The sequence below is a fragment of the Megascapheus bottae genome, chromosome 2 (genome assembly GCF_031878675.1).
Source record: "Megascapheus bottae isolate mThoBot1 chromosome 2, mThoBot2.hap1, whole genome shotgun sequence".
Classification (NCBI taxonomy): Eukaryota; Metazoa; Chordata; class Mammalia; order Rodentia; family Geomyidae; genus Megascapheus; species Megascapheus bottae.
In genome coordinates this window covers 93337181-93362605 of record NC_143510.1, presented here as the reverse complement: position 1 = coordinate 93362605, position 25425 = coordinate 93337181, and the positions used below count along the sequence as shown (strand labels likewise).

At 61.7% G+C, this 25425-nt stretch overlaps 2 protein-coding genes across 2 annotated transcripts in view; one reads left to right on the top strand and one right to left on the bottom strand.

Moving 5' to 3' along the window:
• Efcab6 (EF-hand calcium binding domain 6) overlaps nucleotides 1–13801 on the top strand; it is a 153747-nt gene extending 139946 nt beyond the window's left edge. The window contains exons 28-33 of the mRNA XM_090328864.1: nucleotides 2125–2352; nucleotides 4295–4537; nucleotides 6398–6551; nucleotides 7301–7485; nucleotides 11809–11958; nucleotides 13509–13801. Of these exons, the coding sequence (XP_090184990.1) occupies nucleotides 2125–2352; nucleotides 4295–4537; nucleotides 6398–6551; nucleotides 7301–7485; nucleotides 11809–11958; nucleotides 13509–13631 (1083 nt within the window). The 3' untranslated portion in view covers nucleotides 13632–13801. The remainder of the gene's footprint in view (nucleotides 1–2124; nucleotides 2353–4294; nucleotides 4538–6397; nucleotides 6552–7300; nucleotides 7486–11808; nucleotides 11959–13508) is intronic.
• Nucleotides 13802–15815: 2014 nt separating this feature from the next.
• The window catches only part of Mpped1 (metallophosphoesterase domain containing 1), a 38607-nt gene continuing 28997 nt past the window's right edge, over nucleotides 15816–25425 (bottom strand). The window contains exons 4-6 of the mRNA XM_090358320.1: nucleotides 19017–19132; nucleotides 17685–17798; nucleotides 15816–17447 (exon numbers count right to left, since the gene is read on the bottom strand). Coding sequence (XP_090214446.1) covers nucleotides 17329–17447; nucleotides 17685–17798; nucleotides 19017–19132 — 349 coding nt within the window. The 3' untranslated portion in view covers nucleotides 15816–17328. The remainder of the gene's footprint in view (nucleotides 17448–17684; nucleotides 17799–19016; nucleotides 19133–25425) is intronic.

The window sequence follows — 25425 nt, the reverse complement described above, 5'->3', positions numbered from 1 at the left end:
TGCCGGGTGACGGGCAAAGTCACTTGAGGGCTCACTTAGTCTTGGATGTAGACAAGGTCATTCTCAGGAAAACAGAAACAGGGAAGGGAGCAAACTGAAGCTGTGACCTGTGTGTCAGGGACCCCGTGGTGAGGCGGAGGCCACGCCCGCCCCAGACTGAAGCAGAGCCAGTGGGGCCTGCGGGTGGATAGGCTGGCAGAAAACATGTCACAGGTGAGCCTAAGACAGCAGAGGACAGGAGAGCCGTGGCAGGCCTGTCCAAAAAATGTCACGTCAACTTCTGTCACTTTTCCGTTATCAGTAGGACTGACACTGAGTGGTGATTGGCATTTTACCAAGGTTATTTACTGACCAAGAGACTTTCTTTTTTTTGCCAGTCCTGGGGCTTGAGCTCAGGGTCTGAGCACTGTCCTTGGACTTTCTCAAGGCTAGAGCTCTACCACTTGAGCCTCAGCACCACCTCCAGCTTTTTTCTATGTATGTGGTACCGAGGAATCGAACCTGGGCCTTCACGCTTGCTAGGCCAGCACTCTACCACTAGGACACACTCCTGGCCCCCTTCCTATTTTTTAGAAGTAAAATTTTGCTTATTTCTACTTTCTTCCTAGCTGGGATGACAGGCAGTAACCTCACCATGGCTGGCCTTGAACCGCCACCCTCCCAGTCTGAACAGCCCGGGACGAGAGGCCACGGTGCCCTGCCTGAACCACACACCTCCCTCCACCTGCGCCACTCTTAGAGGAGGAAACATAGGTTTCCTTACATGCCTTCTGCCGTCAGCGTGGATTCCTCCAGCCCAGCAGCAGGGCTCACTGATGTGACAGTTCACCTTCTAACTGGTTATAGCCACTGTTTTTAGTTAGCTTTCGGTTTTGTTTATTTGGTCAGTTGTGGGACTTGAACTCTGGGCCTGGGCGCCGTCCCTGAGCTCTTCAGCTCGAGGCTAGCTCTCTACCCCTTGAGCCACAGAGCGCTACTTTTGGTTTTCTTATGGTTGATTGGAGATAAGAGTCTCAGTACTTTTGTGCCTGGGCTGACTTTGAACCGCGGTCCTCAGATCTCAGCCTGCTGAGCAGCTAGGCTAACAGGCGTGAGCCACCAGCCCCCAGCTAGCTACTGTTTTTGTTCATTGTTTGTTTGGTTGTTTTTAATGTATGGCTTTACTATGTTCTCAGCTTTGATGAGACTTCTTTCCCAAAGTGTCTTACTAAGATTTTGTCATCTCTCCAGCACTGGGCTCTTTCTTATTCACCAATGTCTCACTTCAAATCTGGAGCTGCGGCCGTGGTGGTGAGCCTGCCCCTGCTCCTCCGACACTAATACTTTAAAACTCACCCTTGGGACGAGTGTGGTATCACACAGCTGTAACCTCAGCCCCACGCGAGGCTGAGACGGCAGCATCAGGAGTGTGAGACCAGCTTGAGCTACAGAGCAAAAACGTTGCAAGACTGAAATGAAAACGTAGTGTGAGGCGTGTAGGAGGGTCTGGTGAATCCTTGCACACAGGTTGCTCACTTGGGGGCATGCCCATGCTCATGTGTACACACACACACACACACACGCACACACGCACACTGCACCTTCTCTCCACCCCCTCCCCAGCTTCCTCAGCACCATGGACAGAACCTCCTCAAGCTTCCCTGTCTCAGGAGGGCAGAGCCCTCCCCTAGCCCACTGCACCCAAGGTCCCTTCCCCACCCACACTCCAGCTTTCCACACTCCGGCTCTTGAGAGGTAGCTGGCCGCAGGGACACTCAGCCGAGGGTGCTACAGTAGTTTCATGTCACCTGTCCAAGCCCCCTTGCAAACCAAGGCCCCAGAGAGCTGGGGGTGCCCTCTCCCCGGGTACCCTGGGCCTCTGGGGTCAGATACCCACTGCATGAGTGGGTGAGAGCCAGGGACACCCCCTCTTCCAGTGACCCAGCCTGCAGGAACTACAAGATGTGGGGCCGTGGGTCCCCGCAGGAGGCCCCCGCCGCTGCACAGCTGAGTCTGATCGGTGGTTAGAAACTGATGGGCTGTGTCGGGCTCTGTCCCCACAGAGATGTCCCTCCCCAGACCCGCTCCAAACCAAGCAGGATTTGTTCATCACCGAAGGGATCGATTTCCATCTGCTTTGTGTAGGCTGCTGACGAGTGGGTCGAGAAGATGCCCAAAGACATCCCTGTCCCGGCTCCCCACGAATCGACTCTCAGGGACATCCTGGCGCGTCTCCACAAGGCAGTGGCGTCGCATTACCACACCTTCGTCCAGGAGTTTGAGAACTTCGACACCTTGAAAACCAACACTGTTGCCAGAGATGAGTTCAGGTCTATCTGCACCCGCCACGTGCAGATCCTGTCCGATGAGCAGGTAACCCTCCTGGAAGGCGGGGTACAGAGCGCCACTATTACGTGAGCAAGGTAGTGAGTACACGTCTTGTCAAGCATTGTCGTCTGCTCTCTCACGTCTCCCCTTTCCTGCCCCCCAGACTCCCTTCCCCCCAGGCTGAAAGCTCATTTCCAGCCCGTCCTAGGAGTATCACGGCCCCTTTGTCCTTTGTCTCCTCCCCAGGTCAGATAAGCATAGGCAAGACAAAGGGTGCTGAAATAAAAATATGACAACGGGGGGTAAGCCAAAGGGGAAAAATAAACTGAAATACATACCGGACATACAGTACACTAAAAAAAGACACCTACTCTTGCTTCCATATCTTGTAGTTCCTTTCCATTGGAATCATTTTATAAGGCCACATGTCCGTAGCTATTGAGCTATTGTGATCCTCTGCTAGAACTATCCTAGACACGTACTAATTACTATCGCAAGTCCTAAAGTTGAAAAATACTCTTAACTTCCCCCTAAAAAAATGAAGCCAGGAACTGGTGGCTCACACCTATAATCCCAGCTACTTAGGAGACTGAGATCTGAGGACCATGAATTGAAGTATACATGAGCAGAAAAGCCAGAAGTGGAGCTGTGGCTCACGTGAGAGAATGCCAGATTTGAACAGTAAAGCTCAGGACAACACCTAAGCCCTGCGTTTAAACCCTAGGACCAGCACCAAATAAAAAATAAATAAGCCAGGCACAGTGGCTCACGCTTATAATCCATAGCTTCTCAGGAGGCTGAGATCTGAGTTTCAAGGTTCAAAGCCAGCCAGGGCACAAAAGGACCTGAGACTCTTTTCTCCAATTAACCTCTAGAAAATAGGAAGTAGGGCGGTAGCCTTGAGCTGAAGAGCCAAGGCTGAGTTTAAGCCCCATGACCCACAAAAAAAAGAAAAGAAAAAAGGGAAAAGAACAAGACATGAACATCCCCAGCCTCTTCCATGGAGACGCACCTGGCAACTCATGCTAGCCTGTATTAAACCACGCATGCACATGCGCACACGCACGCACACGCACACACACACACACACACACACACACGCACGCACGCACACACACACACACACACTCACACACACAGGCACACTCGCTTGCGTTATCGGCAGATGAGCCAGGAGGCTGATCTGACTGAGATTGCACCCTGGGGTTGAGGTGGTGGCTGGGGCCCAAGGGGGTCACTTCCAGTTGTGTGAACTTGAACTTGCTTTCTTTACCACGTCTGGACTCTGGGAAGTGAAGACAGGGCCCGGGGCTCCAGTTTTCCTGCCCGGGGCCTGCTTGCTCACCAATGCTGAGGCTGGGGCTCTGGCTGGGGGGGGGGCAATGCAGTGACCCCATGGGAAGCCAGGTCCTGAGTTGCTCTGCTCCCCTGGAGCGCTGGATCAGCTGTCATGGCCTACACTTGGTCTGGGCTGTGGGAGGTCCCCGCACAGCCTGGGACGCAGGCAGCGGCCCAGGCAGAAATGCCTCGCTGGTTCCCAGAGTTCCCTGGGAGAGGACAATGCCTTGCGCCATGTCACCCCTGAGCTGTCTGCTGACCCCAGCGTGCAGGAAGAAGAGATGGGTGAGGCCTGGCTTCCTGAACACGGAGGCGGGCCAGGGTTTGCGTTGGATTTTCTCCCAAAATGTTTCTGTACACTGCCGCTCAGTCACTGTGACTAATCATGAGATTTAATGGCCCTAAACTGCTCACTGAGGGCCCAATTCCATTACAAAATGTCCTGCGGAAGCCATGAATAATCCCGTCTTCCAGAGGCTTCTACCCAGCAAAAGCCAAAGGAGTTTTTACTTTGTTTTTGTTTTTTCTAGTGACATGTGCCCCCCCATAATATTCCACCATGGCTTCTCCCCCGCTCCCCCGCCTCTGCAGGGCCCCAGGGCTCTGGGGCTCCCCCACTCACCTGGGACCCTCTTCTGCTGTTCCCCAGTTTGACAGGCTCTGGGCCGAGATGCCCGTGAACTCCAGAGGAAAGCTCAAGTACCAGGACCTCCTGAGCCGGTTTAGCACCGAGACCCCAGCTTCCCCTGCCTCCCCTCCCCCTGCTGCCTCCCCTGCCCCCCCAGCCACAGAGGACTCCATCGCCACCCAGAAGGGGAGCAGCGCCCCGGAGATATCAGAAGAATCTAGATGCGAAAGCAAAGCAGGGCAGAAAGGGCAGAGTCATCCTTGCGTGAGTCCCCGGCGGTGGCGGGGGTGGGCAGACACACACCTGCCCTGGGCATGGGGCACAGGAGACGGCTTCCCGGGGTGAGGCTGAGGGGGGGCTGGAAGCTGACTGCAGCCCCTCTGGGCACCTGCCCCAGGCCAGCAGCCTCCTCTGCCAGAACCTGGCATCAGCCAGCTGATCCGAGCACCAGGGCTGGAGGCTGGCGTGCTGACGTCCCCCACACAGACCCCTGGCACAGCTGAGCCGGCCCAGGCCCGGGCGGGCTAGGGAGTGCCCAGGCTCCTGACCGTGTCTGCCGTCGGTGTGCAGGATGACAGCATGTCCAGGGAGGGGGCGGGCAAGGCAAGCCCCGGAGACAGGGCCTGTCGTGCACTCATCGGTCACTGCTTATTGCACACCTACTGTGGGTATTGTGTAATGACCTCCAATCCTGGGTACCCCTGTTCTCACCAGAGAGGAGAGAGCAAGGTAAGAGGCAGGGCCTGTGGACACCTCCACACCTTGTCCCTGGCCCCCCAGCAGCCCGCTCTGTGATGACAGAGGCTTGGTTGGGAATCAGGAGGCTGGTGCGTGTTGGATGAGATGTGGATACTGCTGACGTAGCTGGCTCTGCGGATGAAAGGAGCCGCCGGCCAGGGAACACACACTCACCACACGCGTGTGCACTGCCTGTGCGCACACATCACACACGCACCTGCCACGCACAGCACACGCATGCACACGCTACACACAAGCACATGCAGTGCGTGCTGCAGGTGTCCAGGCATGTGCTTGCCACACATGCAGATACCACAGCTTCCAGCTGACTTTACTAGACTGCCTCTAGAACCGAGACTCCTCCTGGAGCTGCTACCCTGGGCCGCCCCCGGGGCCTCCCCTCTGAACCTCCCCCCTGGGCCTCCCCTCTGAACCTCCCCCCCTGGGCCTCCCTCCTGGACCTCCCCTCTGAACCTCCCCCCCTGGGCCTCTCCCCTGGACCTCCCCTCTGAACCTCCCCCCGGGCCTCTCCCCTGGGCCTCCCCCCTGGGCCTCCCCCCTGGGCCTCCCCTCTGAACCTCCCCCCGGGCCTCTCCCCTGGGCCTCCCCCCTGGGCCTCCCCTCTGAACCTCCCCCCTGGGCCTCTCCCCTGGACCTCCCCTCTGAACCTCCCCCCGGGCCTCTCCCCTGGGCCTCCCCCCTGGGCCTCCCCTCTGAACCTCCCCCCTGGGCCTCTCCCCTGGGTCTCCCCTCTGAACCTCCCCCCTGGGCCTCCCCTCTGAACCTCCCCCCTGGGCTTCCCCTCTGAAACTCCCCCCTGGGCCTCCCCTCTGAACCTCCCCCCTGGGCTTCCCCTCTGAACCTCCCCCCTGGGCCTCTCTCCTGGACCTCCCCTCTGAACCTCCCCCCGGGCCTCTCCCCTGGGACTCCCCACTGGGCCTCCCCCCTGGGCCTCCCCTCTGAACCTCCCCCCTGGGCCTCTCCCCTGGGCCACCCCTCTGAACCTCCCCTGAGCCCTCCTCCCTGGGCCTCCCCTCTGAACCTCCCCCCTGGGCCTCCCCACTAGGCCTCCTCTCTGAACCTCCCCTGAGCCTCCCCCCTGGGCCTCCCCCCTGGGCCTCCCCTCTGAACCTCCCCTGAGCCTCCCCCCTGGGCCTCCCCTCTGAACCTCCCCCCTGGGCCTCTCCCCTGGGTCTCCCCTCTGAACCTCCACCCTTGGCCTCCCCCTGGGCCTCCCCTCTGAGCCTCCCCCCTGGGCCTCCCCTCTGAACCTCCCCCATGGGCCTCTCCCCTGGGCCTCCCCTAAGGCTCTCCCCTGGGCCTCCTGTAGTTCCATGGCCTTCATGTTAGTTCGATTGAGTGACAGCATTTGTTTCTTCCTGCCAGACCCCCTCACCGGGCACCCCGCCGCTGCAGAACTGCGAGTCCATTGAGGCGAAGCTCCGGAAGCAGATCCAGGGCTGCTGGCGCCAGCTCCTGCGGGAATGCAAGGAGAAAGACGTGGACAAGCAGAGAAGCATCGCTGCCTCTGACTTCCTTGGTCTGTTCCAGACCCCGACACTGGGCTGGGGCGGGGGGGGGGGCACCAGCCGGCAGTCTGCATGGAGCTTGGGCTCCAGTGTCGACGTGGTGAGGGCCATGCCCCAGCCATTCCACCATCACAGACCAGCTTGCTGGTGTCCAGGAGACTGCCGGGGGGGGGGCACTTAGCCATGCTCTGGCAGAAAGGGGAGGGGGACAAGCACCCCGTCTCTTCTGTCAGCCCCAACATCGTGGGCAGCTCCCACACCAAGACCGCAGCCCAGGCACAAAGCTAAACTGCTTCGAATTAACCAATGCACGAAGGCTTGGCTCAAGTAGGGCAACACCTGCCTAGCAGTGGAGTCCTTGGGTTCAGCTGCCAGTACTGCCAGAGGGGGGAGAATGCCTGGTGAGAGGATGGTCTGCACCCAGCCCCAGCCTGGCTCCCACGCTTCTCCCCAGCTCAAGCCCGCGGAACCGTCCTCTCGAATGCCCAGCGCTACCCGAGCCCCGGCTGCGGGCCACTGTGGCCGGCCAGCCCTCCTCCCTCCAGTCCCCGTTCCTGCAGGAGGGGCCTGGCTCTAGGGAGCAGACCATGGGCGCCTGGGACAGTGAGGCCAGCAGGGCAGGACCTCCTGACAGCTTGTGGTGGCTGAGCCTGTCACCCCAGTGAAGCAAAGGGGCCCGCAGGGGATGGCGCCTGGGCAAGCGGAGGGAGGGAGGGAGGGAGGGAGGGAGTGCATGAACCGCCCTGGCTTCTGCCGCCAGCTCTTGTGGAGAAATTCCACCTGGACGTCAGCAGGGAGGAGAGCCAGCAGCTCCTGGTGAAGTATGACCTGAAGAGCGACGGGCGCTTCGCGTACTGCGACTTCATCCAGAACTGCGTGCTGCTGCTGAAGGCCCAGGGGGCCTCGCTCATGCAGCGCATGAAGATCCAGAACGCCCACAAGATGGTACTGGGCGCCCACCCGCGGGCCTCGCCCTCGGTCCTCCCCCCCCCCGGTCCTGCCCCCCGTCGTTCCTCCACCTCGGTTCACCCCCCCTCGGTCCTCCCTCTCAGTCCTCCCTCCCCATCCCGCCCCCCGTCATTCCTCCACCTCGGTTCACCCCCCCTCGGTCCTCCCTCTCGGTCCTCCCCCCCAATCCCGCCCCCCATCCTTCCTCCACCTCGGTTCACCCCCCCTCGGGCCTCCCTCTCGGTCCTCCCCCCCCATCCCGCCCCCCGTCATTCCTCCACCTCGGTTCACCCCCCCTCGGGCCTCCCTCTCGGTCCTCCCCCCTCGATCCCGCCCCCATCGTTCCTCCACCTCGGTCCTCCCCCCTCGGTCCTCTATCTCAGTCCTCCCCCCTCGGTCCACCCCCTCGGTCCTCTATCTCAGTCCTCCCCCCTCGGTCCTCCCCCCTCGGTCCTCTATCTCAGTCCTCCCCCGTCGGTCCTCCCCCCTTGGTCCTCCCCCCTCCATCCCGCCCCCCTCGGTCCTCTCCCCTTGGTCCTCTATCTCAGGCCTCCCCTGTCGGTCCTCCCCCATTGGTCCTCCCCCCTCCATCCCGCCCCCCTCCCCGTCGGTCTTTCCCCGTCGGTCCTCCCCCCTCTGTCCTCCCCTCTCGGTCCTCCCCCTTGGTGTTCCCCCCTCGGTCCCACGCAGGGTCCCCAGGGAGCTCGCCAGCAGCAGGGCCCAGTGCACCTCCCAGGCAGGTGTGCTCCAGGTGCACGATTCAGAGCGCGGGAAGGGCAGGCAGAAGGGCAGTGCCCTCCTTCACGGTCAGGACCCACCCCAGGGCCGGGCCACCAGTCAGGTCAGCCGTGGGGACAGGCAGAGCCGGGTCTGGGCGCCCACGGCGCGCCTCCCTGCTTGCTTAAAGGAGAGGGAGTTTGGTGGTGTGCTGGCAGCAGTGGAGGCCCCCGTTCTCCATCGCCCTTTCACCCCGCTTACTCACAGTTCTGCCCTTGAAGCCCACACCCAAGAACACCCTGCGCTTTCTCCCCGTTCTCCCTGTGCTCCCTGTGCTCCATGTGCTCCATGTGCTCCAAGTGCTCCCCGTGCTCCATGTCCTTCCTGTGCTCCCTGTACTCCATGTCCTCCATGTGCTCCAAGTGCTCCACATCCTCCAAGTCCTTCCTGTGCTCCATGTCCTCCAAGTCCTCCAAGTGCTCCATGTCCTCCGAGTCCTCCCTGTGCTCCATGTCCTCCAAGTCCTCCCTGTGCTCCATGTCCTCCATGTGCTCCATGTCCTCCAAGTCCTCCCTGTGCTCCACGTCCTCCAAGTCCTCCCTGTGCTCCACGTCCTCCAAGTCCTCCCTGTGCTCCATGTCCTCCAAGTCCTCCCTGTGCTCCACGTCCTCCAAGTCCTCCCTGTGCTCCACGTCCTCCAAGTCCTCCCTGTGCTCCACGTCCTCCAAGTCCTCCCTGTGCTCCATGTCCTCCAAGTCCTCCCTGTGCTCCACATCCTCCAAGTCCTTCCTGTGCTCCACATCCTCCAAGTCCTTCCTGTGCTCCATGTCCTCCAAGTCCTCCCTGTGCTCCATGTCCTCCATGTGCTCCATGTCTTCCATATTCTCCATGTGCTCCCTGTGTTCCCAGTGCTCCAAGTCCTCCACGTGCTCCATGTGCTCCGTGTTCTCCCTGTGCTTCATGTTCTCCCTGTGCTCCCTGTGCTCCATATCCTCCCTGTGCTCCACGTGCTCCCTGTGCTCCACGTGCTCCCTGTGCTCCATGTTCTCTATGTGCTCCCTGTGCTCCATATCCTCCCTGTGCTCCACGTGCTCCCTGTGCTCCACGTGCTCCCTGTCCTCCATGTCCTCCCTGTGCTCCCTGTGCTCCATGTGCTCCCTGTGCTGCATGTGCTCCCTGTGCTCCACGTGCTCCCTGTGCTCCATGTCCTCCCTGTGCTCCATGTGCTCCATGTGCTCCCTGTGCTCCACTTGCTCCCTGTGCTCCATAACCTCCCTGTGCTCCATGTGCTCCCTGTGCTCCACGTGCTCCCTGTGCTCCACGTGCTCCCTGTGCTCCCTATGCTCCATGTGCTCCCTGTGCTCCCTGTGCTCCACGTGCTCCCTGTGCTCCATATCCTCCCTGTGCTGCGTGTGCTCCCTGTGCTCCACGTGCTCCCTGTGCTCCACGTGCTCCCTGTCCTCCATGTCCTCCCTGTGCTCCCTGTGCTCCATGTGCTCCCTGTGCTGCATGTGCTCCCTGTGCTCCACGTGCTCCCTGTGCTCCATGTGCTCCCTGTTCTCCATGTCCTCCCTGTGCTCCCTGTGCTCCATGTGCTCCCTGTGCTGCGTGTGCTCCCTGTGCTCCACGTGCTCCCTGTGCTCCACGTGCTCCCTGTGCTCCATGTCCTCCCTGTGCTCCATGTCCTCCATGTCCTCCCTGTGCTCCATGCTCCCTGTTCTCCATGTCCTCCCTGTGCTCCCTGTGCTCCATGTGCTCCCTGTGCTGCGTGTGCTCCCTGTGCTCCACGTGCTCCCTGTGCTCCACGTGCTCCCTGTGCTCCACGTGCTCCCTGTGCTCCCTGTGCTCCATATCCTCCCTGTGCTGCGTGTGCTCCCTGTGCTCCACGTGCTCCCTGTGCTCCATGTGCTCCCTGTGCTCCACGTGCTCCCTGTGCTCCACGTGCTCCCTGTGCTCCCTGTGCTCCATATCCTCCCTGTGCTGCGTGTGCTCCCTGTGCTTCACGTGCTCCCTGTGCTCCATGTGCTCCCTGTGCTCCACGTGCTCCACGTGCTCCCTGTGCTCCACGTGCTCCCTGTGCTCCATATCCTCCCTGTGCTGCGTGTGCTCCCTGTGCTCCACGTGCTCCCTGTGCTCCACGTGCTCCCTGTCCTCCATGTCCTCCCTGTGCTCCCTGTGCTCCATGTGCTCCCTGTGCTGCACGTGCTCCCTGTGCTCCACGTGCTCCCTGTGCTCCATGTCCTCCATGTGCTCCCTGTGCTCCCTGTGCTCCCTGTGCTCCATGTGCTCCATATCCTCCCTGTGCTCCACGTGCTCCCTGTGCTCCACGTGCTCCCTGTGCTCCATGTCCTCCATGTCCTCCCTGTGCTCCCTGTGCTCCATGTCCTCCTTGTGCTCCCTGTGCTCCCTGTGCTGCGTGTGCTCCCTGTGCTCCACGTGCTCCCTGTGCTCCACATGCTCCCTGTGCTCCATGTCCTCCATGTCCTCCCTGTGCTCCCTGTGCTCCATGTGCTCCCTGTGCTGCGTGTGCTCCCTGTGCTCCCTGTCCTCCATGTCCTCCCTGTGCTCCCTGTGCTCCACGTGCTCCCTGTGCTCCATGTGCTCCCTGTCCTCCATGTCCTCCCTGTGCTCCCTGTGCTCCCTGTGCTCCATGTCCTCCATGTCCTCCCTGTGCTCCCTGTGCTCCACGTGCTCCCTGTGCTCCATGTGCTCCCTGTCCTCCATGTCCTCCCTGTGCTCCCTGTGCTGCATGTGCTCCCTGTGCTGCATGTGCTTCTGTCCGGCATCTGCAGCACTGTGTCGGGTGAAAGTTATCAGCAAGCCCGGCTGTCCCTGTCACTGTCACTGGCCAGGGTCAGAGGTGGCCAATCTGCATCGCTGGGCAGGGAGTCCTTGCAAGCCTGGCCAGGCAGGAGCTGTGCCAGGGGCACAGACCAGTTTTGCAAGGCTGCCCTGTACTGCGCCTGTGAGCCTGAACCGCTGTGGCCGTGCCGGGGCGGGGGGGGGGGGGGGAGGCGGGAACGCATGGCCCGCATGGCCCGCATGGCCCGCATGGCCACCTTCACTGTCTGCTGGGTACAGCCCTGCCGCATCCCCAGAGGGCTGTGCAGGGGCTCCACGCAGCCTCCTCGCAGTTCCTCGGTGGTCACGATGGTGTCCACGCAGCCTCCGCAGGCATGGAGAGGAGAAGGGCCCTGGACGGGAGCCTCACCGCCCCGCAGGGCACAGCTGCCATGCTCTCCCACCTGTGGGGTGGCTGTTTGGGAGCTCAGAGGATGTGGAGGTGGCGGGGCGCCTGCTGCGCACAGCTGGAGGGGCTGCGGCTGTGGAGGTGGGGGTGAGGTAGCGCCATGCCGTGTCGTAACCCCTCCTGCCTGCCGTGTGCTCCCCTTGGCGATGCTCGGGCGAGTCTAACCACACCTACATGAAATAATCACCGTGGCGTGTGCTGTCTAATCAGCAGACCTCATTACAGCCCTGGCTAGTTTTTTAAGCACTTTCCATGTTAACCTTCCGGGAGACCCCGGTGGATCCCTCTTCCCTGGAACTGCTCTGAAATCACTGCGTCCTCCCGATGATGCCCCCCCCCCCCGTCCTCTGCAGAAGGAGCCGGGCGCGGACACCCCGGCCTTTTACTCAGCCCTGCTGCGCATCCAGCCCAAGATCTTGCACTGCTGGAGACCCATGCGGCGTGCGTTCAAGGCCTACGACGAGGGCGGCACGGGGCTGCTGAGCGTGACGGACTTCCGGAAGGTGAGCGCGAGCCTGGGCCTGCTCACTGGCCTCCTCCTCCTCCCCATCCCCCCTCCTCCCCTCTGTCCCACCCTCCTCCCTGTTCCCCCTCTCCTCATCCCCGGGGTTGCCCTGCTCTCCTCTGTCCCCATTCCTCCCCCTCTCCTTTTCCCCGTGGCCCCCTCTTCCCTGCCCCACCTCCTCCTCCTCCTCCCCATCACCCCTTTCCTCTCTGTACCCCCTTCCTCCCCATCCTGCTGTCTCCTCCTCCCCACGTCCCCTCCTCCCGGGAGCCCCAGGCTATTGGGTGCACTTGCTTCTCCTGCTAGCAGATGCCATGTCCTCCCCTAAGGCCTCCAGCAGCTCCCCGTCAGCCTTCCTCCCTGTGTGCCCCGCTGCCAGCCCTGAAGCTTCCAGGGCCCTGAGCTGGCCTGGCCCTGAGCTGGCCTGGCCCTGAGCTGGCCTGGGCCTGAGCTGGCCTGGGCCTGAGCTGGCCTGGGCCTGAGCTGGCCTGGCCTGAGCTGGCCTGGCCCTGAGCTGGCCTGGGCATGCCGTGCCCCACCCCAGCCTCTACCGTGAGGCCGCACTGTGGACCACAAAGAGCATGTCCACGCAGGCACAGGCCTGATGCATCCGTGCGGCCTCCGGGCCATGGTTCTCCTTACTGTGGGTGGAGAGCAGCCCATCTGGATCCGCAGGCCTCCTGGGCACTGTGTGGTCCCTGCTCCCCCTTCTGTAGCCTCCAGGGCCTCAGAGCCTCCCATGGGGACTGGGCTTCAGCAGAGCTGGCCTGAGGCCAAAAGGGTGTAAGGGGATCATCTTGTCACGCAGGCTCCTGCGTTCAGCACATTGGCCCAGCCACGTGGCAGCTGCCCTCGGCCCCAGGTTCTGGTGTCCTTTCAGAAACTAAGTGTGATTTTTGTGTTGGTCCTGGAGTTTGAACTCAGGACCTGGATGCTGTCCGTGAGCTTGTTTTGCCCAAGCCTGGCACTTCACCACTTGAACCACAGCTCCACTTCTGGCTTTTTAACTAGTTCATGGATGAGAAGAGGCGCTCAGATTTTCCTGCTCAGGCTGGCTTGAAACCAGGACCGTCAGATCTCATCCTGGCTGACAGCAGCTCCCTCTCAGCTGGACGCAGCCTGGGAGGAAATCAGGGCTCTGTCATTGGGAGCCGCGGGGGTGGGGTGGGGGTGGGGTGATGCTCAGGGTGTGGAGGGTCTTTGCCACTTCTGCAGGACCTTTGTGTCAGAGGCCATCCAGGTCAATGGCCCTTCTGCCTGCGGGACTGTGCCTGAGGCCTGAGGCCCCACCATCTTAAAGCCCTGTGGCTGGGCCTTGAGTGTGACAGGCTGTGGGGAGGGAGACCAACTGTCCCCTGACCTCTCCTGGCTCCCACCCTGGGCAGTGAGGTTACCCTCAGGCCACCGCCTGCTTGGGCTGCGTGGGACTCAGATGAGGTGGAGTGAGGCCTGTTGGAGGGGGGGGGCCCGGTGGCCAGGGCGGGTTCTGGTGGTCCGGGGTGGAGTCTGGAGGGAGGGCAGGCAGCCGTGGTGGCCCTGTGTGCGCAGGTGCTGCGGCAGTATAGCGTCAACCTGTCGGAGGAGGAGTTCTTCCACGTGCTGGAGTACTACGACAAGACGCTGTCCTCCAAGATCTCCTACAACGACTTCCTCCGGGCCTTCCTCCAGTAGGCGCCCTCCCATCTCCCACGGCCCAAGCCCACGCAGCCAGCCTGCCGCCTGGAGCCCAGGGGCCTCGCAGCCTGAGCTCCACCTCTGGGCCTCCGGGTACCGCAGGGCGGCCCTCATCGTGAAACACGGTCCCTCTTTGGTTTGAGCAAATAAAATAGCCTTTGCAGGAATGACTGCCAGTGATTAACATCGGAATGCTTGGCGTTTCTGGAGATTGGCGGCCCTGCCTCTCCCCAGGGCCCTCCTGGGCCGGAGCCCTGGTGCTGCCCAGAGACACCAGCCACACGGGCCACCCGGGCCCCGGGAGGCCGGGGAGGGAGGCCGGGACCCCGCACTCGCTCCGGAGGGCAGTGCTCAGCCAGGCGAGGCCTGCTGGCCACAAGCAGACACATATGTCCACTCAGGGCTATGTCAAAGGGCTGCCACGACCCTAGGGCCATGCAGCCCCCTGACCACCCAGCGAGGAGGAAGCCAAGTGGTCGCCTCCAGAGCAGGGTTCTTGGGAAGCAGGACAGGGTGGCAACACCACAGGAAGCCCAGCCGTGCGTGGGGGCAGCGAGGGCAGCAGGACGTGATGGCAGGGGCACAGAGGGTGACGGTGCAGGGAGTGGGGGCTCTGCCCGTGAGGGACAGCCTGCGGGGGGAGGTGGAGCCCGTGACTGTGTGATCGTGAGCGTGGGTGTGGACGTGCCGGGAGGCACAGACATGGGGGAGCACGGTGCGAGCGTGGGTGTGGGCTCGGTGTGAACTCAGGTGTGAGCATGGGTGGGGCTTGGTGAGCTCAGGTGTGATCTCGGGTGTGAGTTCAGATGTGAGCGTGGGTGGGGATCAGTGAGCTCAGCCTCCGAGGGCTCAGGTGTGAGCGTGGGTGTGAGTTCAGGTGTGAGCTCGGGTATGTGCTCAGGTGTGAGCGTGGGTGTGAGTTCGGGTGTGAGCGTGGGTGCGAGTTCAGGTGTGAGCTCGGGTATGTGCTCAGGTGTGAGCGTGCATGTGAGTTCAGGTTGTGAGCGTGGGTGTGAATGAGCTCAGGTGTGAGCGTGCGTGTGAGTTTGGGTGTGAGCTCGGGTATGTGATCAGGTGTGAGCGTGGGTGTGAGTTCGGGTGTGAGTGTGGGTGTGAGTTCGGGTGTGAGCTCGGGTGTGTGCTCAGGTGTGAGCATGGGTGTGAGTTTGGGTGTGAGCTCGGGTATGTGCTCAGGTGTGAGCGTGCGTGTGAGTTCAGGTGTGAGCATGGGTGTGAGTTCAGGTGTGAGCTCGGGTATGTGCTCAGGTGTGAGCATGGGTGTGAGTTCGGGTGTGAGCTTGGGTATGTGCTCAGGTGTGAGCGTGCGTGTGAGTTCGGGTGTGAGCGTGGGTGTGAGTTCTGGTGTGAGCGTGGGTGTGAGTGTGGGCGTGGGGTGTGTCAGTGGGGCACTCTTCTTGCTCACCGACGACTTCTCTAGTTGTCCCCATGTAGCTGGGTAGGAGGTGGAGGTGTGTGGAAGGCAAGGGGTCCCACTCGTGGCTGGTGGAGCCGGCCAGGGCAGGGGGCAGCCGGCCAGGGCAGCACCTGAGTCCCTCCACCACCCCACCAGCACCTACCTGGTCCAGGCCAGGCCCCAGGAAGCTGGCTGGGTGGACGGGTGGACAGGTGGGTGGATGGGTGGTGGATGAGTGGGTGGGTAGATTGGTGGGTGGACGGGTGGGTGGTGAATGGGTGGGTAGATAGGTGGACAGGTGGCTGGTGGATGGGTGGGTGGATGGGTGGTGGTGGACGGGTAGGTGGCTGGTGGGTGGGTGGTGGTGGGTGGGTGGGTAGGCGGGAGAGTGGGTGGACAGGTGGGTAGGTGGGTGGTGGACGGGTGGACGGGTGCTCATATAGGAGGATCTAGGTAGGGATGGAGCTGGGTGTGGACGGCTGCTGGATGGACACGTGTGGCTCTGAGTGGCAGAGCTTGCAGCCTGGGCCTGGAGATGGCGCGTACGGTACCGCAGAGCTCCTCGGCTCCGGGCCTTTAGTGCAGAGCTGGGCGGTCAGGTCCAGGAAGAACGGCAGTCTCTCTGCTTCGTGAAGGAGTGGCTGGGGGATTTGAAAGCCACCCAGACCCCGCCAGGGGAAGCCGACGTGGACACGAGACCCCTCCGCCCCTCCCGTCCCACGCAGCGCCCCGACACGGCCACCAGGCAGGCAGCGCACAGACTCCACTTTCTTTTTACAAAGACTTTATTGTCTGACATGCTTGACAAAAAAAAAAAATTACAGCCACAATCAAGTTCTGCCAAAATGATTGAGAGGCGGCCGTCAGCGTTCACACCTCGAAGACTCTTAATGAATTTTCTCTTAAAGTAACAGCTGCCTTCGTAGCTGCTTCTCCACATAAAAATACACCGTATTCTGAAGATACCTTAGGAAAAACCATTTTAAGTTTGTAGTCCTTGGTCCGCATAGAAATCGAGTGGAGGCGACACCACGGGCCTTGCACTGTTCCACACACCGTGTGTCTGAGGCACCGGAGAGACGGGAGGGGGGGGAGCGGAGGGGCTCCGGGCCACCCAGAGACCCTTGAGGGACTGTGCAGCCTGTGGTCCGGGGAGCCTGGCTGTCCCAGCCAGCCTGGAGCACAGCAGGCTCCGGGAATGTGGTCTTCACCCCACCTCACCGGCCAGGATGAGATCAGATGGGATGCTAGGTTCAGAGTTCAAGACCCCCCCCCCGGGATGCAAGGGGCTCTCAGTGGGCAATGAGCCAGTTTTGAACAAAATCAAACCAATCTACAGCCTTGGTCCGCGTACCGCTTTGTTGGGAGAGACGTGATGTGACGATAAAACCAGAGCTTTAATGACAGAGACAGGGTTTGAATCCTGCCACTGCGCTTTCTGTGCTGTGCACCCTCAGGCAAGCTGCCTCCCTCTCTGACCTTGATGGCCTCGCAATACCAGGACAACAGTACCTACCTGGCAGGACTCTGCAAAAGAGATAAGGTTCTGGAACCAGGGTGCGTGGCCTTTATCTGGGGGCCACACAATTGCAAATGGGGTGCAAAGCATCGTAATGAGAACAGACCAGAATGGACAGTGAAAATGACTGCAAAGGAATCCATGGCAAACTTTCCAGTGAGGGCCGGCCTGCCCTGCCCTGCTTCTGGGGCCCAGAGCCACCTCGGTGGCTGTGGACCTGCCAGACAGGGCGGGCTGCGTGGGGTGGGCGCAGCCTGGAGCCCGGGGTGGAGGGGCAGGAGGGGGGCACGGGTGAGGGTGTGCCCATGCACGCATCCCAGACACAGTTCCCGGGCCCCAAACGGCGTGTCAGGAGAGCCAGACCCCGGCTGATGCCCGGCCACTGAGGCTGGTGGTCAAGAGGACCACGGAGGAAGCCGGAGAGCAAGCGGGACGAGGCCAGGCCCGAGCCAGGGGACGAGCGGGGCTCTGACCTCCCTGGCTGAGGCCCGGTCTGACCCAGGCCCCACCCTGCCAGCCGCCCAGCCTGGGCACCGCAGCCACGCACAGCAGCTGCAGAGGGAGGCCGCGCAGCTGTGCTCTCCCAATCCAGTCCACGCGCTGCCGCGGCTCAAACCCACAGGGCTCAGCCGCGGGGTGGCGAGCGCCCCACACCACCGACGCCAGCCGTCCCTGGTGGCCCCAGAGGCCCCGTCCCCGCTGGTCCTGTGCAAGCCGCCCTGCGTGGCAGGCGGGGCGGGCAGGCGGGGCAGCGGGGGCAGTCAGGAGTTCCGGGGGGTGGGGAGGTCGATGACTATGGGGGGGTTCACGGGCTGGTAGTTCACGGTGCACACAGAGGCGTTCACGTACGTGGTGGTGCCGTCCGCCATCACACCATAGCCTGGAAGACAGGCCGCGCTATCAGCCGGACCCAGTGCCCAGGACGGGCCACCCGCCCTCAGCCCCGGCCTGGCTGCTGCGGGCAGGGCAGGCCTGGATCCACACAGAAGAGGCCGCCGGCGGAGGGGCGCCTCCAGGAGCCACCTCTGTCCCCGTCCAGGGTCCCTGGAGGTGCCAGCTCTGAAGCCCTGCCTGAGCCCAGCCCGCACCCGTGCCAGGCCCCCTCCTGCCCACTGACCTTCGTGGATGTGGCCGAAGACGTGCAGGCGTGGCTGGACGCGCCTCTGCACCGTGTTCAGAAGCTCCACGCAGCCCACACGCTGCATCTTTTTGGGAACCCAGTCCAGGAAGCCTGTGCACAGAGAGGGCAGCAGTGAGACGGGCTGGGGGGAAGGGCACAGTGAGGACGGCTGGATGGGGCAGGCCCAGGTGATGGTTGTGTGGCGTGGAGAGATGCCACCCTCCGTTTCAGGCTGGCAGGGGGAGGTCCCAGCCGCTGGCACTGCGGGGCTGCGGGGATCTGTTAGGAGCTGTGAGTGAGCTGGGCTTCTGGGGTGAGAGGCTCAGATAAGCACTGGCACCCCACCTGCCAGTCCTAGGGAGGCGGGTGGCGCCCTCCCCTTGCAGAGGAGCAGGGCTGGAGGCAGAGCGAGGAGCGAGATCTCCCTCTTGGAAACTTTCTAAGATAAATGGCACAAAATCACAGCCGTATCTCCAGGCACTGCGGCGGCTCACGTGGCCGTGCTGTCAGCTCAGCCACCAGCCCCCCAGAGCCCCCCAGAGCCCCCCAGAGCCTCCCATTGCCGCACACATGGAAAGTAACTGGCTGCGCCAGTGGACAATTTTCCTCAGAGCCGCTCTCTGTCCGGGTGCGGGGACAGGGGCTGGGGAGGGACACGAGAGGAGGAAATATGTCCAGAGAAAAGAGGAGGAGGAAGACAAGGTGCATGGATGGATGGATGGATGGATGGATGGATGGGTGCATGGGAGGGCGGGTGGATGATGGATACGTAGGTGGATGGATGGATGGGTAGATGAACAGAAGAATGGGGGGGAGGGGGGGAGGATAGGTAGATGGGTGGAAGAATGCACAGAGGATGTCTGAAGAGAAAGGAGAAAAGGAAGAAGGGGTAAAGGAGAGGAGAGCAGGAAGGAGGAAGGGGGAGTAAAAAGAAGAGCAGAGGAGGCTGTAAGGAGGAGAGCGAGCAGGGAGGGAAGGAGACGGCAGAATCCACTGCCCCGGGGCTGACACGGGGCCTGCCCCCTGCTTGGGAGACTGTGGCAGGGGAGCAGAGCTGGCCAAGGCCTCACCACACCTCCCGGGTGCCAGCAGGAGGAGATGGGACTGGGAGGGGAGGGCTGTGGCTGAGGATCCAGCGAGAAGGCCACAGAGGTTGCAGGAAAGAGAACATGGCAGGGACTGAGCCAGCAGTGGCAGAGACAAGGAGGGAGCTGGGAGGCCGGAGGGCGCAGGGCGAGGTGGCGAGGACAGGGAGGAGCTGTGGGGAGCGGCTGGCTGGGCTGGCTGGGTGGCATCTGGCCATGGGTGGCCGGCGCCGGCGGCTCGTACCCAGTGGTGGCCCGTGGGTGATCAGGATGTCCACGCCCTCAGGAATGAGGTTCCACTTCTCCAGCAGCGGCTGGCCTCGCGGGAGGTTGAAGCCCCAGCCGTAAAACCAGGGCTGCCTAGGAGAGAAGAGCGGGCGTTTCAGAGGGCGCCAGGGTGCCACCACCACCACCATTACCACCACCACCGTTACCACCACCACCATCACCATCATCACCATCACCACCACCACCACCACTATCACCATCATCACCACCACCACCATCATCATCATCATCATCACCATCATCATCATCATCACCATCATCATCATCACCATCATCATCACCATCATCATCACCATCATCACCATCATCACCATCACCACCACCACCACCACTATCACCATCATCACCACCACCACCATCATCATCATCATCATCACCATCACCATCACCACCACCATCACCATCATCACCATCACCACCACCACCACCACCATCACCATCACCACCACCATCACCATCGTCATCACCACCATCATCATCATCACCATCATCATCACCATCATCATCATCATCATCATCATCATCACCACCACCATCACCATCATCATCATCATCATCACCATCATCATCATCATCATCATCACCATCATCATCATCATCATCACCATCATCATCATCATCACCACCACCATCACCACCACCACCACCACCACCACCATCATCACCATCACCATCATCACCATCATCACCATCATCATCACCATCATCACCATTACCACCACCACCGTTACCACCACCATCATCACCATCACCACCACCATCATCACCATCACCATCATCACCATCATCATCACCACCACCACCATCTCTCCCACCACTGTGGGGGCCGAAACACACAGTTACATCCTGGAACCTGAGACCCTATGAACAAGGCTTTATTCCAGACAGGGTCCCATGGCCGGGGCGTGGAAGGGAACCAGGTGGAGGCAGAGGCCTGCTCTGGGGGTGAGACCTGGGAGCGGGTGCATGCGTGGGTCTCCCGTGCACTCTGGGGTTGGGACAGTGTGGGGCACCGGTCAGGGGACACCTGGGAAGGCGGGACTGCTTCTGCGCCATGCCCCAGGTCATGGGTCCCGTCCCGAGCGACAGGAAACGTCCTTTCCCACCAAGACCCCGGCTGTGCCCTGGGGTGGGAGCCAGGGACCCTCAGAGCCCCGTCACTGGAGGGGCAGGCGGCGTGCACAGATGGGGTGCTGTGTGGAGCCCCCACAAGCTGGAAACCCTGGCGCCCTCTGACAGGAAGCGGGTGTCCGGTGTCCCGCGTGGACCCACAGCACAGCCATCCACTCACCATTTACACGCAGGACCAGGCCGCCTCCCTCACCTCGCCCTGCCACAGGTAGCTGGCTGGCAGCTAGCTCGGGGACGCAGGGTGACAATGTCCAGCCCAGAAATACCTGAGTCCTGGGAAATTGTGTCTCCACTTCCAGGCCGTCACCCGAGAAGCTGCCCCACGACTGCCACCACACAGCAGTCAAGGTAGCGTGGCCCTGGGGTCACCCTCCCATGGCAGCTGCCACCACCCCACGTCCCGCGTCCCAGCACCCCCACAGGCTGTGGAGCCAGGAGACCAGGCGGGAGGCCCAGGGGAGCTGGCACTCGCTGCAGGCTCCGAGCACAGCAGAGTAGTGGGGGGACAGCGGTGTTAGGTGAGGGGTCCTTCCTGCTGACGGCTGGACCCTCAGCCTGACCCGGGAGCGGAGGCTACAAGGACAGGAGGGGTCCCCTCTGGATGTCTCCAAGCACCCTGAAGCCCAGTGGTGGGCAGAGGGGAGCACAGCTCGCATGTGGAACTGGGGAGTGAGCTAAGTTGAATCCCACAGAGAAACTTCCAGAAGACGTTTCTGAGCCAGCCTCGGGGGCCTGGCTGGCTGTGCGCAGATGTGGGGACTCATCCGGTGCCTTCGAGCAGCCCGGGCCGGCGCCCTCACACCCAGGAGCCCCGGGACCTGGCTCTGAGAACCAGCTGGCCCCCTGCCCACTGCTGGGAAGGTCCACCTGCCCCCGTGCCCACCCCACGGCCAGCGCACGGCCGGCCCAGGTCCTCTCCGGCCCCAGGGGAAAGCGGGGAATCAACTCCCGCTGAGCCACGGAGACAGCTTGATGTCCTGAATTTCTGTCTTTTCTGTGCTAAAGTAACCATCGGAATAATTTTCTTACAGAATGATAGTTGCCATGACAACCAGCGCAAATTTTCCTTTTCTGAAACAGATGTCTCATTTAGTTGAAAATTAGAATGTGAATAAACCCATGGGAAAAATGAATTCAAACTTTAGCAGCGCGTTGGCTGCGGTGTCACTGCTCGCACGTTAACCCCTTCCCCGCCTCCCCACTTCCCCTGACCCCGGCCTGGCATCTGCGCGGCCAGTTCTTTAACTCTGCCCCCACGCCCTGGGCAGAGCTGGTGGGGCGCGGGGAGCCGCTCCTCCCGACAAACGGCCGCCAGAGCCTGCCCAGCCAGCTTGGTGCCTCTCTGGGTCGGGCACAGTCCCAGGTGGGCAAGCTGAGGGCGTTGGACCAGCCTGGACCAGAAGGACCCTGGCCTCCTGGGCTGGCTGGCCACGGGGTGAGCCTGCACCCAGTAGAGTGCGGCAGCCAGGCCACGGGCACCGAGGGACCCAAAGCCTGTCCACACATGGCCGCCCGGAGAGGCAACGCCCCACTGTCCACAGGCAGAAGCTGAGCCCCTGAGAGAGGCCAAAGGAAGAGAGCAGGACCTGAACCCAGACCCAATCCAGGGTCCTGCCGGCGGCCCTGCCCTCCCTCTCCTCGGGACAGAGCTGCCGGGCAGCCCCTGGGGAAGTGGCACGGTGCGCCTGACAGCTCACAGGACGCCAGGCACGGAGCCGGTCTCAGCCACATGCATGCCACCTCTTCACCTGGCTTCCTGCCAGCCCTGGGAGCAGCCTCCGACGTCCTCGTGAGCCTCTGAGCCGGCTGCTCCCCGGCCCCATCCCCTCCTCCCTGCTCCACTGCCGAGCCTTCCGTGCCCCACACCCCACTGCCTCCAGGCCCCCGGCCCCCCGGCCCTTAGGTCATCCCAGATGACTTCAGACAACCCTGCTCCACTCCCCTCGAGCCCCCCAGCAGCCTTGCCTTGACACAGCCGTGGGCCCACGCTCCAGGCTCTGGCCACTGTCATCCCGGAGGCTGCACCTAGGTGGCTTCAGGTAGGGGTTGCTCAAGGTGTGAATCAAGGGTCAAGGAGGGACAAACCAGCAGGAGCTGGAGCTGGTGGCAGGTGCGAGGGGTGTGAGCCACCCCAGAACTTGACAACCACAGCCAAGGCCACATCAGCCACCCACAGCAACGAACTGAAGACACCACCATCACCCGCCAGGTCTCCTGTGCTCGGTCCCCAGGGGCCTGTCTAGGGGGCCCTGTGCCAGTTTCAGGAGAGGCCTCAGGGAGCCTGCCTCACTCTGCCCGGCCGGAAGGCTCGTCTCCAGGGACCAGCACAGCAAGGGCCCAGAAACTTTCTTTCACTGTGACAGCAGAAACTGTGCTCAGGATGCTGAGGAGGGTGGAGGTGAGCAGGAGTGCAGGGGTGAGGGGCAGAGGTGAGGGTGAGGGGTCAGGGGTAAGGGGCAGGAATGGGGGCAGGGGTGAGGGGGTAGAGGTGAGGGGTTAGGGGTTAGGGGTTAGGGGTCAGGGGTGAGGGGGTAGGGGTGAGGGGCAGGGGTGAGGGGGTAGGGGTGAGGGGGTAGAGGTGAGAGGTCAGGGGTGAGGGGGCAGGGGTGAGGGGTGAGGGGGCAGGGGGCAGGGGTGAGGGGGTAGAGGTGAGGGGTTAGGGGTCAGGGGTCAGGGGTGAGGGGGTAGAGGTGAGGGGTTAGGGGTGAGGGGACAGGGGTGAGGAGCAGGGGTCAGGGGGTAGGGGTCAGGGGTCAGGGATGAGGAGCAGGGGTGAGGGGCAGGGGTGAGGGGGGTAGAGGTGAGGGGGTAGAGGTGAGGATCAGGGGTGAGGGTCAGGAGTGAGGGGTTAGGGGTGAGGGGCAGGGGTGAGGGGCAGGAGTGAGGGGTCAGGGGTGAGGGGCAGGAGTGAGGGGTCAGGAGTGAGGGGTCAGGGGTGAGGGGCAGGGGTGAGGGGCAGGGCAGCACATGACCACTCGCAGCTGGCCTCCTGGGTCCTCTGAGCCGTCCGCCTCCCCCCCACCCCCCGCCCCGTGTCGGGACTGGGGCTTTGGCCTCACTTCCCCCAGGCGGGTCCGGGCCCAGCTGGGCTCTCAGTGCTCCAGACCAGCGGCCCCTGGGCTCCAGGCAAAAGGGCAGGAGACCCAGGGAGGGTGGGGCGTCAAGCCCTTCTTGGGCTCCACCGCTGGGTTGCAGTGGAGGGCAGTGGGCACAGCTGGCAGGCAGTCCACACGTGGCTCCACCCCGGCTGCTGTCCACCCCGGCTGCTGTCCACCCCGGCTGCTGTCCACCCTGGCTGCTGTCCACCCCGGCTGGCCTCCTCCAGGCCTGCCTGCTCTTGAGCTCCACCCACCCAGCCCTCATTCCCTTCTGCAGGGAGGGGAGGAACCAGCTGGCAGGGGCAGAGCGGATGGTGTGGCTCTAGGGACAGCTCTGTGGGGACAGCTCGGTGGGGGGCTCTGGGGACCTGTTTTTTGAACATTTGGAACATTTATAAGAAGCCTGGTTCTGGTGGCTCACACCTGCAATTCTAGTTGCTCAGGAGGCTGGGACCTGAGGACTGTGGTACAAGGCCAGCCTGGGCAGAAACATCTGATTCTAGCTCTTAGAAAGAAAGAAAGAAAGAAAGAAAGAAAGAAAGAAAGAAAGAAAGAAAGAAAGAAAGAAAGAAAGAAAGAAAGAAAGAAAGAAAGAAAGAAAGAAAGAAAGAAAGAAAGAAAACTGGGCCGGGAGTTTGGCCTAGTGGTAGAGCGCTTGCCCAGCATGCACAAAGACCCAGGTTTGATTCCTCGGTACCAACATACATAGAAAAATGCCGAAAGCGGTGCTGAGGCTCAAGTGGTAGAGCTCTAGCCTTGAGAAAGGACAGTGCTCAGGTCTTGAGTTCGAGCCCAGGACTGGCAAAAAAGCCAAAAGCTTGGCTGGACGTATGGCTCAAGTAGTAGAGCACCAGGTGTGAGCAGACAAGCTAAGAGAGTTCAAGCCCTAGAATCAGAAAAGGGGGGAGGAAGAGGAGGAGGAGGGAGGGAGAATGTTTGAGTGTCAGAGGGCAGCTCCACCAGCCGGTGGGCAGGGTGGTGGCCAGGCTGAGTACAGGATGCCACTCCTTTGGGAGGCATTGTAAGTAAACGAGGGCCTCAAGCAGTAAACGCCACCGAGGCACCCTCAGGGTCCCTCCATCTCCACAGACAGCTGGGCTCCAGGACGCGGCCAGGGAGCCAGCGTGAGCTGAGACCCATGGTGTGAGCACAGGGGGCCGAGCTTGTCCTGCACATGGGCCCCGTCCCGTGGCTGGCCCGGCCGTGGCCACCCTCCCATCCTGGTTCCTGGAGAGAGCCCAGGTCCCCAGCCTGGCCCCCCAGCGCCCACCAGCAGGGAGCTGGCCAAAGCCCCAAGCCAAGAACCAGGAGGAGACCCAGACACCAGCAAGGCCCACAGCCTCTCCTCAAAGTTTAACATCCGAGCAGCTTTCCATTCCTTCTTCCAAAATACCAGAAGGGATGAGAGCAGATGGAGACGCCGCATGCCAAGTCCCCTCGCTCCTTGCTTTAAAAAAACAACAAAAAGGACGTTTCAGCTAAATGAGAACAACAAAGATGCATCCAAAACCCGTAAGTGAACATGGTATGTATAAGAAGTTGTGTGTGTGCGTGTGTGTGTTTAGCATGGCATTTCGTACACGGGAGTTGTTGTACAAGGGATTCTGCCTCCTTCCCCTCGGCTGCTCTCAGAGAAAGTGGAGGCCACAGTCGGTGACAGCTGAGGGGACCCAGGAGGAGAAAGAGCCCCTGGAGCCATGCACAGGGCACTGGGTGGACAGACAAACATCTGGCCCACCGCGTGACATGACAGATAGGCGGTCACCTTGATCTTCCATGGTCAGAGGCAGGGGTGGCCATGCCGGCCAAGGCGGATCCACAGCCGGGAACCAGGCCCTCGTCCTGGGAAGCAAGGAGCTGCAGGAAACCAGGAGGCCGGCCACAGAGCCACACAGGGGTGAGGAAGGTCCCTGGGCCAGGAGCAGGGGTGGGCCTGGGAGACGGGCACAGGAACACACAGCCAGGCCTAGACTTGAGCTGAGCCTCCGCCTGTTTGTCCATCCATTCGTTTATTCAGGCAACAAATATGGACCAGAGTGAGCCAGTGTATTAGACACTGGAGTTTGGTCCAGGGAGATGAGGTGAGAAATAAGAGAGTCAGAAAAGAAGAGGGGGGAAGGGGAGGAGGAGAAGGAG